Below are 14,605 nucleotides of genomic sequence, written 5' to 3'. Positions count from 1 at the left end.
ATTTTGTTAGGTTTTTTTTCTTCTCCTAGCATTTTTCTTCTCCTAGCATTTTTTTAAAGTCAGTCTCTGAAAAGCCTCTCTGAAGCTGTTGCTAAGCTACAGAGACGCTTCCAAGGTACGAGCCGACTGTTTACAAGCTGTTGCTAAGCAACAGTGTTTGTTGTCAGATACGGAGATGAAAACCTCCGTATCCTTCAACATTAGCGCTGGTCTGTCTGGAAGTTTTCATAGATCGGCATCACGCCGGTCCCATCGGTGCCGGATATCGCGAAGTTTCCTGTACCCAGCCTCTGACCTGCTCTTGTAGCTATAGTATTTATGTGGCTCGTCCAGTTAAGTTTCTGGTCAATGGTGACTCCCAGGATGTTGATGTTGGTGGATTCAGCGATAGTAATGCCGTTGAATGTCATGGGGCAGTGGTTAGACGCTCTTTTGTTGGAGATAGTCATTGCCTGGCACGAATGTTACTTGCCACTTATCAGCCCAAGCCTGAATGTCATCCAGGTCTTGCTGCATGTGGGCACAGACTGCTTCATTATCTGAGGAGTTGTGAATGGAACTGAACACTGCAATCATCAGCGAACATCCCCATTTCTGACCTTATGTTGGAGGGAAGGTCATTAATGAAGCAGCTACAGATGGTTGGGCCTAGGACACTGCCCTGAGGAACTCCAGCAGCGATGTCCTGTGGCTGAGATGATTGGACTCCAACAACCACAACCATCTTCCTTTGTGCTAGGTATGATTTCAGCCAGTGGAGAATTTTTCTCCTGATTCCCATTGACTTCGGTTTTACTAGGGCTCCTTGATGCCACACTCGGTCAAATGCTGTCTTGATGTCAAGGGCAGTCACTTTCACCTCACCTCTGGAATTCAGCTCTTTTGCCCATGTTTGGACCAAGGCTGTAATGAGGTCTGGAGCAGAGTGGTCCTGGCGGAACCCAAACTGAGCACTGGTGAGTAAGTGCCACTTGATAGCACTGTCGATGACACCTTCCATCACTTTGCTGATGATTGAGAGTAGACTGATGGGGCAGTAATTGGCCGGATTGGATTTCTCCTGCTTTTTGTGGACAGGACATACCTGGGTAGTTTTCTACAATGTTGGGTAGATGCCAGTGTTGTAGCTGTACTGGAACAGCTTGGCTAGAGCCACGGCTAGTTCTGGAGCGCTCGTCTTCAGCATGACAGCCGGGCTATTGACGGGGCCCATAGCCTTTGTAATATCCAGTGCGCTTAGCCATTTCGTGGTATCACGTGGAGTGAATCAAATTGGCAGAAGACTGGCTTCTGTAATGGTCGGGACCTCAGGATGAAGCCGAGATGGATCATCCACTTGGCACTTCTGAAGTGCCCTCCTTCTATGCCGTAAAATTTGATGATGCTCTCCTGAAGGCACTGACTCACGCTGTGGAATGGTCCCATGGGTGGTAGAAGCTCTCCAGTAGAAATAACACATTCATCAGGTTACTTTCATCAGTTGGATTACCTGTTATCTAGTAAAATGTGGTGCAGTTCTGTTGTATGTAATGTGCAATAAAGCAGTCAAGTTGCACAGACACTGACTGCAGCATTCTGTCCAACTTCACATATGGCATTTGTTACTCAGTATCAGAGCTGAGAATCTAGGAATAAGGAGGTGATTTCCACTCAAAGCAGGGATTTCTTTTATACACAAGATGCCACTTTGCTATGAACATTTATGGTTCTTGTTTCCTAATTGTAGTTTGACCATTACTAAAGAAATATGAATTCTGTACACTTAGTACAACAGACATGAGATGACACTAGCATACCTCTGAAATAAAACCACAATATCTTATCAAAGTAAAATTAAAATAAAACAATGCATCCTGGGAGCACCGTAACACAGGGCATTTCAGCATCAATATACTCGGACATGTACTGATGGGACATTGGTTTGTGCCCATAATTCTCCACATGCTGGGTTACTGGTCTCAGCCGTATGTTAAACAGAAGCCAAAACCTTCCCCAAGACGCAAAGTATCCCTAGGGCAATCACACGCCCTTCGTAGTGGGCAATTTGAGTGTGCCATGTGTGTAGGGAGGATGTTCATTCACACACTCGAGGCTGATGTCTCATGCATGAATACTAGAAAACAGCAGGAGGAAAAAAGGCAATTGAGTTTAACCTAAAAAATACACACTCAAAACAATTAAGTACTCCACTTCAATCACACCAATTATGTACTGGCTGTACTTTAAATTTGACAACATGCGGTAATTTACATGAAGCAATTTTTGAATCTGAAGACACAGTGTGTTAGATCTTTCAGTTTATTAGAGGTGTAACACTTACTCATGGAGGGTTGGCTGCTTGTTTCTTGTTCCAGTTCATCCTCCTCAATGCAAGTGTTGACATCAAATGGTCGTTCATTGGCCAATACAGTGTTCACCCCTGAGAGCAACGTCTGGTTCGTGTACATATGGAGGTTGAGTGGCCCCAACAGTGAGGATGAGGACGGGCCACCAGCTGAAGGATTGCTGTTATTTGAAATGTTTTGTGTCCTTCGAAATGGATTTGTGTGGTCAAATAATGACACTGCAATTGAAGCCCTGGTTCGTGCTCCTGTAAGAAATGCAAGTTTTGCAAATGTATTCTAATGAAGAAAGGACAATTACCAGTGAAAATAACAAGTGTTTAAATAATACCTTACAGGGTTAAAAATAAGACACTTCATTTGAAACCTTTATCGAAGTTTGAGTTTCATTTGAACAAAGAACAAACTGGATAAACTTGTGATAGTAATATGTGGGTGGAAAATCTGTACAACAGAGCTGTCAATATCCAAGTGTGTATGTAGATAAAAAAATGAAACAAGAATATTTTATAACATATATAAAAAAGATTTTGATTGCATTTCTTTGTTAGAAGACTTCAGTTATAGATTCTCCACTCCAAACATATTTCCCATTTAGTGAGACACTGCATTCAGATTGAGTTGATTTTATTTTTCATAAAGGCCCTAAAAGGTTTAATCTGGTTATCATTTGCAAGCTGTTTTCTTATATATCAAGATTATGCTGCCATGTCACTAAACCTAGTTAGAGGACTTACCTCTGCCTTTCATAATATAATCAATGGCTCGATCATTGATTGCAGCCTCACTTGGTTTGATGTCCAAGAACGGTTTGTTACCGATTCCCATAGACACCATTTCCTGCATTCGTACCTCTGAAACAGATGTTCATTGTGTAATGTTAAATATGAAGTAAACTAGTTCAACACATTCAACCAAGGTCAACAATATCTCTAATATAAAACAACTGACTCCAACACCCCCTTCCCCAGCCTTAGGCTGAATCAGGCCATGTGAAACCTCGGTTTTCTGTCTGACACACAGATGGGCTTCAAAGCCCACATAATAGTCAATTTCACGATATTTAGCTTCCACTACTGCAACATCTCCTGCTTCTGCCCCAACCTCTCACTCACTGCTGCTGAAGCCACACTTCGTCACCTCTAGATTCTCTGTGGGAGAAATTTGGGGACGCCATTTTTAAGGCACCACCCGATGGCGAGGTCTGAGGAACCCCAGATATTGGACCTCAGACCTCATTATACTGAAGATGTAAGAAGTCACACAACACCAGGTTATAGTCCAACCAATATGTGTGACTTCTTACATTGTCCACCCCAGTCCAACTCCAGCATCTCCACACCATGTATACTGAAGATGGCAGTGTGTGAGGAAGCCTGACAGGTAAGTGACGGGGTTGGTACTCATTGGGGGCCTCGGGTGTTTGGGAGAGAGCAATTGTGGCCTCAGGTGTCTGGGAGGCATCGTGGGTTAGGTGGGTTCACGATCGGGGGCGGGGGGAAGAGAGAGAGGCGACAACATCGGAGATTGGGGCCTGGGGCGGCAGTGATGGGGATGGTGATCGTGGCGAGTACTTAGCTTTTATTTTCTGCAGCCGATGTTTATGGTTGGTTTACCGTCAGGGCAAACCAATGTTGCCAATGGGGATCTGAAGCAGGCGTTAGGCCCTTCGTTACATGTGTAAAAGGGTCCAACGTTTGCTTCAGGCGTGGGTAAAGAACACTTCGTTTGTCTTTGCCCAATATGGTAGGTGACGTACTTCCGGTCGGAAATGTGCGCGTGCTTCTTGGCCGCCATTTTGGGGCCTTAGGAGACTGCGTAGCACCTGAAAACAGGCTATGTAGCCCAATTTAATCTCTACTATCTCCAGTTTCCGCTTTGCTGACCTCCTGCCCTCCATCTTCAATAAACTCGAACTTGACCCACACTCATATCCCGGCCCTCTCCAAGTCCCGCTAATCCATTAATCCCATACTTACTGATCTACATTGGTTCCATGTCCCCCCCAATGCCATTTAATTAAAAACCTTCGTCCTCAGATCCTGCCATGCTCCCGCCCCACCCTATCTCTCTAACCTCTGCCAGCCAGTGTCCCCTTCCGCACCCATTATTCCTCCAAAAGGCATTCAAGTGTATCCCCCCTCCCTTCACCTCATCAATATTAGCAGAATCTTTAGCTGCCATAGCCCTACTCTCTGGAACTCGCTCCCTAAACCCCGCAACCTCTCTCTACATTTAAAAACTGTCTTAAAAACCTCTTTAACCAGCCTCTCCTAAATTTCCCACTATGGCTTGGTGCCGGTTCTCTTTATTTACTTATTCCTTTCCCTCTATAAAGCATCTTGGGACATTATGTTAAAGGGTGCTATATAAATGTAAGCTGAAGTTGTTGCTGTTGCTATTCAGGCAAAAACAAAAATATATATTGGCATAGCTCTCAGCTGAAATAATAATCTAGAAAAATAAATCTTTCCAAATGTATTACCTTTATTTCTGGTAGCTTGCTGCCATAAGATGTTTGCTATATCTTTTGTCCAGGCCTGTTTCACTTCTTGTGAACTTGCCTGGAGAACATATGTATCATTGGATTTCCGACGACGAAACCAGATTTCAAAACGTATACCACTTTCACCACTAGTTTCTGTCAAGCCTATATCTGCTGTCTACAAACAGGAAAAACATATTAAACAAATTTACTGGATATATCGATACACTCGACTTACATAAAAAGTTAAATATGGTTTGCAAAATGATACATCCTTTCTCAATAATCAATTTAATTTGGTATGCCATTATGCTGCAGGTCAAATTTTCATCAATAGTTTTGAGTTGGACTTCGCACTATAGACTTCCTGTTGTCTATAACCCACATTCACCACTCTCCCAAAAGAAACCACGCAGGAAAAGTTCCCAATTCCCATTAAAAATTGAAAGGAAACAGGACCTTACTGCAACTTTACTGTTGTGCGGTGATCACCAGCTTATCTCCACATTCTGGACAGTAAAAAACCTTTATTGGAACCATCAGGACACAATAATTAACACATCAAATACAAACTAAATTTATACGGGGATTATGCAACATTTTCAGTATCTCACTTTGAAGGAATGCTTGTAGATATAGACATCAAATCCACCATCAATCCGCTTAGGTTTGCTGAAAAGAATGAGGTCTTCAAACAGAAAGACATGTCGCTGGTACTTCTTGCGCCCACACCAGATAATGAACTCGTCTTGGCGAACCAATTGTCCCTGTTCCTTCAAGTTCACCTGTTTTGATACAATTTAAACAATGACTTTCAGTCTCATGCCATCTAGTTTCCTGTAACCAGATTATTTAAAAATATATGTTTTTAATGTCTAAATGTATGTACTTTTTGTGTAAATAAATTGCCTTTTAATTTGCTGTTCTTGTTAATTCTGAGTTTCCCATGACCATTTTTCCATTGTCTGTCAAGTATCACAAGGTTCAACAGATTTAATGTGAAATCATTCTGAAAAAAGAATAACATTCCATCCACATTTATAAAGGCTTTTACAGTGAAACCTGTAGAAACAGACACTCGCAGAAACAGGCATCTGCAAAAAAACCGGACACTTATCGAGACCTCCAAATAACTTACACAGCAAAATATACAAGAGGCACTCTCAAATTACAAACTATGGATAGCCTTCAATGCACCAAGCTCTTTTGCAACTTAAAACATGGGACTCAGCCTGTTGCAAAACTGCTGTATCTGGAATTTTCACTGAATCGGGATCACTGGCGCTTTCCCTGCAGCTTGCTTCCTTTCTGGCCCCCAAATTCTCATGAGGTCACTGTATGCAGGTCAGCGGGTTTTGTGAAAGAAACGGCTTTTGTGGATTGGGGAGCTCTTTACCCAGCATCCATAGTGGCAGAGAAACCATTATCTCTGGGATTGAATGCTTGCATGGCTCTACCCAGGCATAGAGCGGTTTCTCCGCCACTATGGATGCTGGGTAAAGCACTCCCCGTTGTACTGAATATTTTTACAGTGCATACAATGACCATTTTGAAAATAAGCACACCTGCAATAAAAGGAAAACAGATGCCAGTCCCCAAGGCATTCGTAATTTACAGGTTTCAGTAATTACAGTTTCAAATAGACGGGTAACGCAGATTACATTTGGATTAAGGAAAACACCAGGTCATTTGGGTTCTCTTCCTAACAATGTATTACCTCCATTCTCAGGGAGGATTCCCTCCAACAAATGCATAGCATAAGGTTGACCAGCTCAACTGGAGGTAGGGATCAGAAATGACAGACCTGTCGACTCATAAAAGACGTGCTAGCACAATAATAATGGCCCCTAACTTCCCTCCTTTGCACAAGCTCGCCAACCATAGTCCAGTATTTGTGGGCCATTGAGGTGCCCCCACTGGATGAGAAATGAACAGGATGCATGATTAAATTGTCTTTGTATGCCTACAATTGTAATTATTTTTTCAAGAACAGGTTTAGAACAGAAAACATTTTCAAAATGCGATAAATCGTGTTCAAATTATTAGCTTGCATTTCACCATGGTAATAAAACCCAGTAATATAGGTCATGTGAGCTTGTAAGATACAAGATGGCCAATTATGCGGTAATTGCCAATGTAGATAGATTGGACGGACTTCGTACCTTCGCCCAGTCATTTAAGAGGGGGTTGTGGGATACTGGATGCTTGTTTACGATGTACATGGCAGCTTGGTGAAAGACTACCATTATGCAAAGGGCTAATTTGCCCACATTTGGGGGCTGTGGACGACTACAGAAGTACGCTTGCCTCTGAGTCAGCAGGTTATGGGTTCAAGCCCCATTACAGCGACTTGAGCATATAATTTAGTCTGACACTTCAGTGTAGTACTGCGGAAGTGATGCACCGTCATAGATGTGGTCTTTTCAATGAGACATTAAACCCAATCCCATCTGTCCTGTCAGTTTGATGCAAAAGATCCTATGGCACTATTCAAAGAAGAACAGGGAAGTTGTCGATATCCTGGCCAATATTTATCCCTCCGCTAACATCAAGAAAAACGACCCAGATTATTTGGTCATTATCCCATTACTGTTTGTAAATTTGCTGCTGCATTTTCCTACACTGCAACTGCAATTCAAAAGTATGTCATTGGCTGTGAAGTGCTATGGGACATTCTGATGTAGGATTCGCAAAAATCCATGAAATACAGTATACGGGTAGGGCCCCTGAAATGGCCACATTGTGAGAACACAGAATGGAGTTGGCAGTTCTCATGGCCCAGTTCAAATGGACACACACACAGTACCTAACAGCAGTCTGAGTCATCATCGATTAGAAGAATCCAGAACCTTACTGTTTTTGATACTGTAATGTGGTTACAGCAGTAAACGGGGAGTCGCCCGTGTAATTACTGTTGTTTTAATATTTTGGATTGTTCTGTACCTTGTTTGATTTCGCATTATATTGTATTATGATTATTCTGTTATGACTCTAGGCGAGTCTGTATATTGTTTAAAGGTTTGTCTCCAATAGGAAATGTTTTCTCAAACTTCGTTGTTCGGAATGAGGAAAGTGCGGGCGAGGTACACTCCTTAGCAAGGTAAATTACGGGGAAGGTCAGTTGGGGAGGGAACGGATTTGTGCTCACCCAAAGACATTTTATGATACAAAGACGATTGAAGATGCTCATTGTATCACAGGGGGGACTGTAGGATTCGCAAAAATCCATGAAATACAGTATACGGGTAGGGCCCCTGAAGTGGCCACATTGTGAGAACACAGAATGGAGTTGGCAGTTCTCATGGCCCAGTTCAAAAGGACACACACACAGTACCTAACAGCAGTCTGAGTCATCATCGATTAGAAGAATCCAGAACCTTACTTTTTTTGATATTGTAATGTGGTTACAGCAGTAAACAAAACTATTAGCACCTGGAGGTGCGCTAATCGCTGGCAGAGCGGTAACCGATCTCAGAAACCGCTGAGCACACACAAACGGAGGGACACTAAACGGATTCCCATTATGGCAAAGCGGTAACCGATCTCAGAAACTGCTGAGCACACACAAACGAAGGGACACTAATCGGATTCCCATTAGTTCGATTTGCGAGCAGTTAAAATTAATGTGCTTGCTTTTGTTAAAGCAACCTTAACAAAGGAAAACAGTTGATTTGGCGCCAAGATTAGGGCCAGAAAAAGAGTATAACCGTTCAGGTAAATCGTCAGCAAGTCAGTCTAAGATTCGACCAGAGTAAGGAAGACTCCTCCGGAGACGGTTCACACCGTGAAGTCCAAGTCCAGTTACCATCAGGAGTTCGAAGACCGTGCGGAACAGAAAACGGCTCGAGGATTTCGGAGGACTTCCAAAGTTTGTACAGGAGAGCGAGTCCAGGAGCCGGTCCCATAAGGAAGGTCGGAGGTCCCGGATGACACCAAGTAACAGGGTCTAGGAGCCGGTCCCATAAGGAAGATCGGAAATTCCAGACGTAACAAGAAGTACCAAGGTCCAGAAGGGTTTTGAAATTCTGGTGAGCATAAAGGCCCAACTCTACCTAACTGACATAATTGAGGTATATTCAGTAACGGGAGGGTTTGTGACGTTAAGGGTATTTGTAAGTCAGGAGTGTGATTTATCCCTCGATGTGTCCGTGCGCTTCCCTCACCCCCGCTTTTAGCTTATCGCTATTTTAGAACTGTTTATATGCTTTAAAGTTATTTTTCTCAGTGTATAATTTAGTCCTCTGTGAGAAACGTTATTTTTTGTCTGCATTTATTCTTGCCATTTTTCTCTGTGTACATTCTCTTTCAAAACTAAAGATCGTTTTGATTTAAAACTCAATCTGTCTCATCTGACCATTTGTCTTCCGAGTCACGAGTTGGGCCAACACACAAAGGTTGTCTGGCAATAAGCCCAGTGTCTAGAACCGTGAGGGGGGGAACGCTTCGAAACCGCTCACGAGTAGTGCGAAAATCAAAACCGATTTAGCACACCATAAGCTCGTTAAAACGACCCCTTACACTGATGTTGTGAAAGGCGCTATACAAATACAAGTTCTTTCTTTCAACGTACACCACCGTATTCAGGAATCCTCCTTTGTAAAGCTCATTACACACAGATATTGAAGGGATGAATATCTACTTATGATGCAAAAACAGAATAAAACCATCTCATCAAATGGAAACGGAACGCATCATTTAATTTAAATATTTCAGCAATGTGGGGAAGCTAGTGCTGGAGAATGGAATCAGTTTCCACTTTTGGTACCCAATTTCAGTATTGAGTATTTTGAGGTCAGGAGCAATACAGATGCAGAGTAAAGCTCCCTCTATTTATTACCAACAATATATCCTAACTTCAAACTTTGAAGAAAACACCCTTCTATACTGGTGGGATTTTTTTAGAACTACCCACACTAAGCATCCTTAGGACCTCTCAGAGCAAATTTGCCAATTAAATTCTGGACAGTTCTGTGCTATGGTCCCGCTCCCACTAGACACTGGATTGAAACTATCAAAATTTACTTCACTTAAGAGCTCCTTTCAAGGAGCAGCAATTCAGCCCATCATCTGGAGTGGATTAGAACCCAGACCTCAGAAAGTGAAATAGCAATGTACAAATTTACTGCGCCACCCAGTCTCCAAACAGTGCATAATTATAGGCAATGGATACCAATGAATGGTTTCAAGGCAGTAATCATGGTGCTGGGTTCAAGCCATTTGTACATCTCAATTGTACTGCTGCCTTGCATTATAGGGGAAGATTATGAATTCCTCACTGCCTGAAAGAACCTGCGATATCCTGTGTTATTTTGCATCATGCCCTATATTCTATGAGGTTCTGCGTATAACCTAACTGCAATGGTGAAGCTGTAGTGGCGGCATATATATATATAAAAAATTGGATGTGCAGCACAGGCAATAATGCATTTCCAGCCATCCAAAACTCTTTTATGCAATCACTCACAGTATATTCAGTATGCATTAAATGAATCAAGAGCACTACACTTCTGTTCAAACAGTTGTAACCGGGTTGGAGAATAGCTCAATTCATAGATATTTCCCCACTGCTCTCAAATCAATATTGCAAGCTACTAAACACTGAATATTAATTATTTTATTGGACGACTGGAAACAAACAAAAAACATCAGAAAAGTGCGGAATGTGAGGAGACCATTTTGATCCATCATGGCTCATCCCTCAAATACATTAACTCTCCCATTATAACCGCTAACTGTTTTTCAAATTCTGAAGTTTTACCTCTATTACCTTTCTTGATATTATTCCAAGCATTTATCATTTTTTGAGTGAAGATGAAGATGTTTTTCCTTATTGCTGTTCTAAATTTGCTCATCACTAATTATTTCCATTTATGCCTTCTGGTCATACTTTCATGATGTACTTGGCGGTAGTAATCTGAGCTAATCTCATCCATTATATTTAATATTTTCTATACTTCAATGAGGCCCTGTTTTAACCATCTTTCTGAACTGCAAAGCTGAAGCTTTTCCAATCCTTCCTTTACACTTGGAAGCAGGTCTTACTGCTCTTTTTTATATTTTTTGTAAATGCTATAATCGATTTGTCATCAATCAGCACCTTGTAGCAAACCAATCCACTCCTTGACTGAAAAAGTTTATTTTAATCTCCCGGTTAATGTACCTAGTGCTTATCATGGCCTCTTGTCTTTGATTTACCCATAAGTGAAAAAATCTATTTACATTTACCTTGTCGATCACTTACTATTTTGGACAACTTTAGTACTTCCTTCAATTTTCTTAGTTTGAGAGAATATAGCCTTAGTTGCTCCAGCTATTCCAGGTAACTCAGACTCCCAACAGGCTTGATATCATCCTGGTAAATCTGCATTCACCACTCAAGGCTATTATATCCCCCCTATTATGAGAGCCCAATACTGCACATAGTATTCCAAACGTGACCTAACCAATGTTTTGTAGTCATCTTGATGTCTTTGCTTTTATATTCAACCCCTCTCAATATAAGCCCAAAATCCCATTTGCTGTCTTAAATGGTTTAAAACCTGTCCACCCACTTACTCCTGCTTTCCACTCGGGATTGTTATGACTTTTAGCTTAATCAGTCTTTCATCTGGAACTTTATCCAAAGCTTTCTTAAGTCTAAGTAGCCACTATTTACTCTATCTGTAACATTCTCAAAGAAGTCAAGGAATCAATGTTAGGCTTACATCACAATCCCTAATAGCATCCATAGCCAGCAAGTCATTGCCGTGTTGAAGCTGAAATTTAACCATTTCTTCTGCCGCTCTGAGGTAGTTTAGCTCTTGCTCCTGAGCCTCACTGCACTCCTTGATCAAGTCCTTCAGTAACAGTGCGTATTTGCTCATCCGTTGGATGGGTTTTAGCAGGTAGGAAGCCAGATTCATCTTATCACCCAGTTGTAGTTGCTTGTACTAAAATAACAAAAACAGGAGTAAACAACTGTACTGAGATGTAGTCAAGTAAACCAGTAATATTTTTAAGGTAGCTACAGAGTAATAAAAAGTTTACTGCACTAAAAACATCAATGTCAGTTCAAAGAAAAAAGCAAATAATCAAGATTCAAAGCACTAAAATAAAGACTTGTATTTATATAGCGCCTTTCATGACCACCAGACGTCTCAAAGCGCTTTACAGCCAATGAAGTACTTTTGAAGTGGAGTCACTGTTGTAATGTGGGAAACACGGCAGCCAATTTGCGCACAGTAAGCTCCCACAAACAGCAATGTGACAATGACCAGAAAATCTGTTTTTTGTTATGTTGGTTGAGGGATAAATATTGGCCAGGACACCAGGGATAACTCCCCTGCTCTTCTTCGAATAGTGCCATGGGATCTTTTACGTCCACCTGAGAGGGCAGACAGGGCCTCGGTTTAACGTCTCATCTGAAAGACGGCACCTCCGACAGTGCAGCACTCCTTCAGCACTGCACTGGAGTGTCAGCCTAGTTTTATGTGCTCAAGTCCCTGGAGTGGGACTTGAAACCACAACCTTCTGACTCAGAGGTGAGTGTGCTACCAACTGAGCCACAGTTGACACAATGACATAAATATAACCTCATCAAACTGACAAATCCTCGACAGACCCTCCTCCCCACCCATAAGCTGTAAAATTGGACATCATCATTATTTTGTAATGGTTTTGCAGATAGGGTTCTACTGAACTAATGTTTGTGTAACATGTGAAGTGCTTACCTTGAAAAAAGTGTTGCCATGACTGGCTAGCAGAGCATCAGATTTGGGTTTGTTCTTGCTATACAATGCATACATGCCAAACTGGTCTTGCTGTAAATATATCAAAATGTTACATTTTATTTGTTTATTTGTATATTTATGTTTCTATCACCTTTCGTTACTAGCTATGAAATATTACATAAAATCAAATTAAAATATTTATAGTAAATTAATTTTGATGCTATCCTTGTCACATATCACTAAATGCAAGAGTTGAGTTCACTGTCGTGTTTCAAATAGGACAGAAAAATCAAGACATTTGAAATTATGTTGTAAATTCTACTTGTTAAATGTCCAGTTAACTTTAAAAATTATAATTAATTAATTTTAAGATACTTTGTTATTTTGCGGCTGGGTTTTTGATTAACTGTTTAATGCTGGTAACATTGTTGGTGGAGCTATCTTGGCAGACATAATGGGCTGGATTTTGTCAATGGAGAGCTTTTGGAGGCAGGACTCCACTTGTTGGGTTTTAGTCCCGCCTCCATCGACTTGTGGCCAACCCACGTTATTTTCCCTTGATTGACCTTGTTAAGCCCGCCCAGCGGGCTTAGCAGGCCAATTAAGGGAAAGCCAGTTACAGGTGACGTCAGCGAATGTTGTTTCATCTGTCAAGAGCTTTTGACAGATGAAATGTCATCGTTTGACAGCTCTGTAAAGCTGTCAAACACTGACAATCTGTCTTCTAAGTTGTGTCTTTACTCAAGACTCAATTAGAAAGTCTTCCTGACCAGAAAGCAGAAGGCTGCAGCTTTTGACAGTTCAGCGACCATTCTGCTTTCTGTGCTGGTGAGCTGAGGGACTCCCGAGACCTGAAGGGAGGAAGCCTGCAGGAAGAAGTAAAGGTAAGTAAAACTTATCAAAACACTTTACACACACCTCACACACTTACCTCTGCACACATGCACCCATTACTCACCTGCACACCGGACATCTCGGCCCCTCCGACCCCCGCAGACCGACGGCCCGCCTCGCTGACTCTGGCGAGGTTCGGAGCCGTTGGGAAGCCCACACTTCAGGGCTCAAAATAGGGATTAGCCAAAAAACTGCCTGTTAACAGGCAGTTAATTGGCATTAATCCCCTTCTCGCCTTGAGGCGGCGGAACCTGGCGCGGGTCGGCTACCCGCCTCCTGGCAAGATGGCAGGGAGGTGGGTTGGGCATCGGCCCCCAAATTCTGCCATTTTCCCAGCAGTCCCGCCTCCAAACTTGCCTCCCCAGGGCTGGCAAAATCCAGCCCACTGTGTGCAATAATGCAAGGATGTTGAATGAGCAGTTGAAAAATGATTGTTGAAGCACATTGATCTACTGACTGTATCTACTGATGTTAATCCAGCTCTCACACTTGCTCTTTTTAACTATTATTTTTCCCCAATTTCATTTGTGTCCTCCCATGCTACACACCACTCCAAGTGATAAGGTGGGCAGGTAACTTTTTCCTATGCTTTTAGTAATGCCACTTTTTGGTTAACTGCTAGGAGCTGCACAAGAGAAATTTACCATCAAATTTCCCCCCTGCCTCACTGCAGAGTGCCTAGCCTTCACTTTACATTTTCCCTGGGAACCCAGCTGAGATTATATCAGCGGAAGCACGAGTGAACGTGAGTGCTACTACTCCATGGAACTGCACACTTGGTAAACAAACACTGTGAGACTGTGTTGTAAATAGCTTGATTTTTAAATGAAGTTTTCAAAGAGATTCACACTAATGTTTGAATTCAAAAAACCCTCGATAACTCTATGGGGGAAAAATTCAGTATCACCCTGTTTGGGGCGTCATTATCGGCCGTGCGCAAAGTTTAGCGCCTCCAAAGGCAAACTTGGCCCTTATCGCCCCTGGAGGTGATTGGAGCGCTAAATCAGGCGCTTCATACCCGTCTTAAGGTGCAAAGGCCGAGGAGCGAGGCGCTACCTCAGAGCGCTGGCGAAGCTCATGTGATGTCAGTCAGCAATGGAACACAGACACACTGGCGCCGGCCATATCTTAAAGGGGAGTTCTGACGAAAGGTCATCGACCTGAAACGTTAACTC

At 42.3% G+C, this 14,605-nt stretch overlaps 1 protein-coding gene across 6 annotated transcripts in view; it reads right to left on the bottom strand.

Annotated features, from left to right (window-relative positions):
* Window positions 1-14,605, bottom strand: part of plekhg4 (pleckstrin homology and RhoGEF domain containing G4) — a 318,289-nt gene that overhangs the window by 32,249 nt on the left and 271,435 nt on the right. For all 6 annotated transcript variants that reach the window (XM_085991271.1, XM_085991272.1, XM_085991274.1 and 3 more), the window contains 6 exons: window positions 12,537-12,626; window positions 11,532-11,756; window positions 5,442-5,612; window positions 4,828-5,005; window positions 3,080-3,196; window positions 2,321-2,590 (listed from right to left, as the gene is read on the bottom strand). In XM_085991271.1, coding sequence (XP_085847397.1) covers window positions 2,321-2,590; window positions 3,080-3,196; window positions 4,828-5,005; window positions 5,442-5,612; window positions 11,532-11,756; window positions 12,537-12,626 — 1,051 coding nt within the window. The remainder of the gene's footprint in view (window positions 1-2,320; window positions 2,591-3,079; window positions 3,197-4,827; window positions 5,006-5,441; window positions 5,613-11,531; window positions 11,757-12,536; window positions 12,627-14,605) is intronic.

Source organism: Somniosus microcephalus, chromosome 6, assembly GCF_052327205.1.
Source record: "Somniosus microcephalus isolate GS21.2 chromosome 6, FLI_Smic_1.0, whole genome shotgun sequence".
Lineage (NCBI taxonomy): Eukaryota > Metazoa > Chordata > Chondrichthyes > Squaliformes > Somniosidae > Somniosus > Somniosus microcephalus.
The sequence above is the reverse complement of the archived record's forward strand: the minus strand, read 5'-3'. Positions and strand labels throughout refer to the sequence as shown.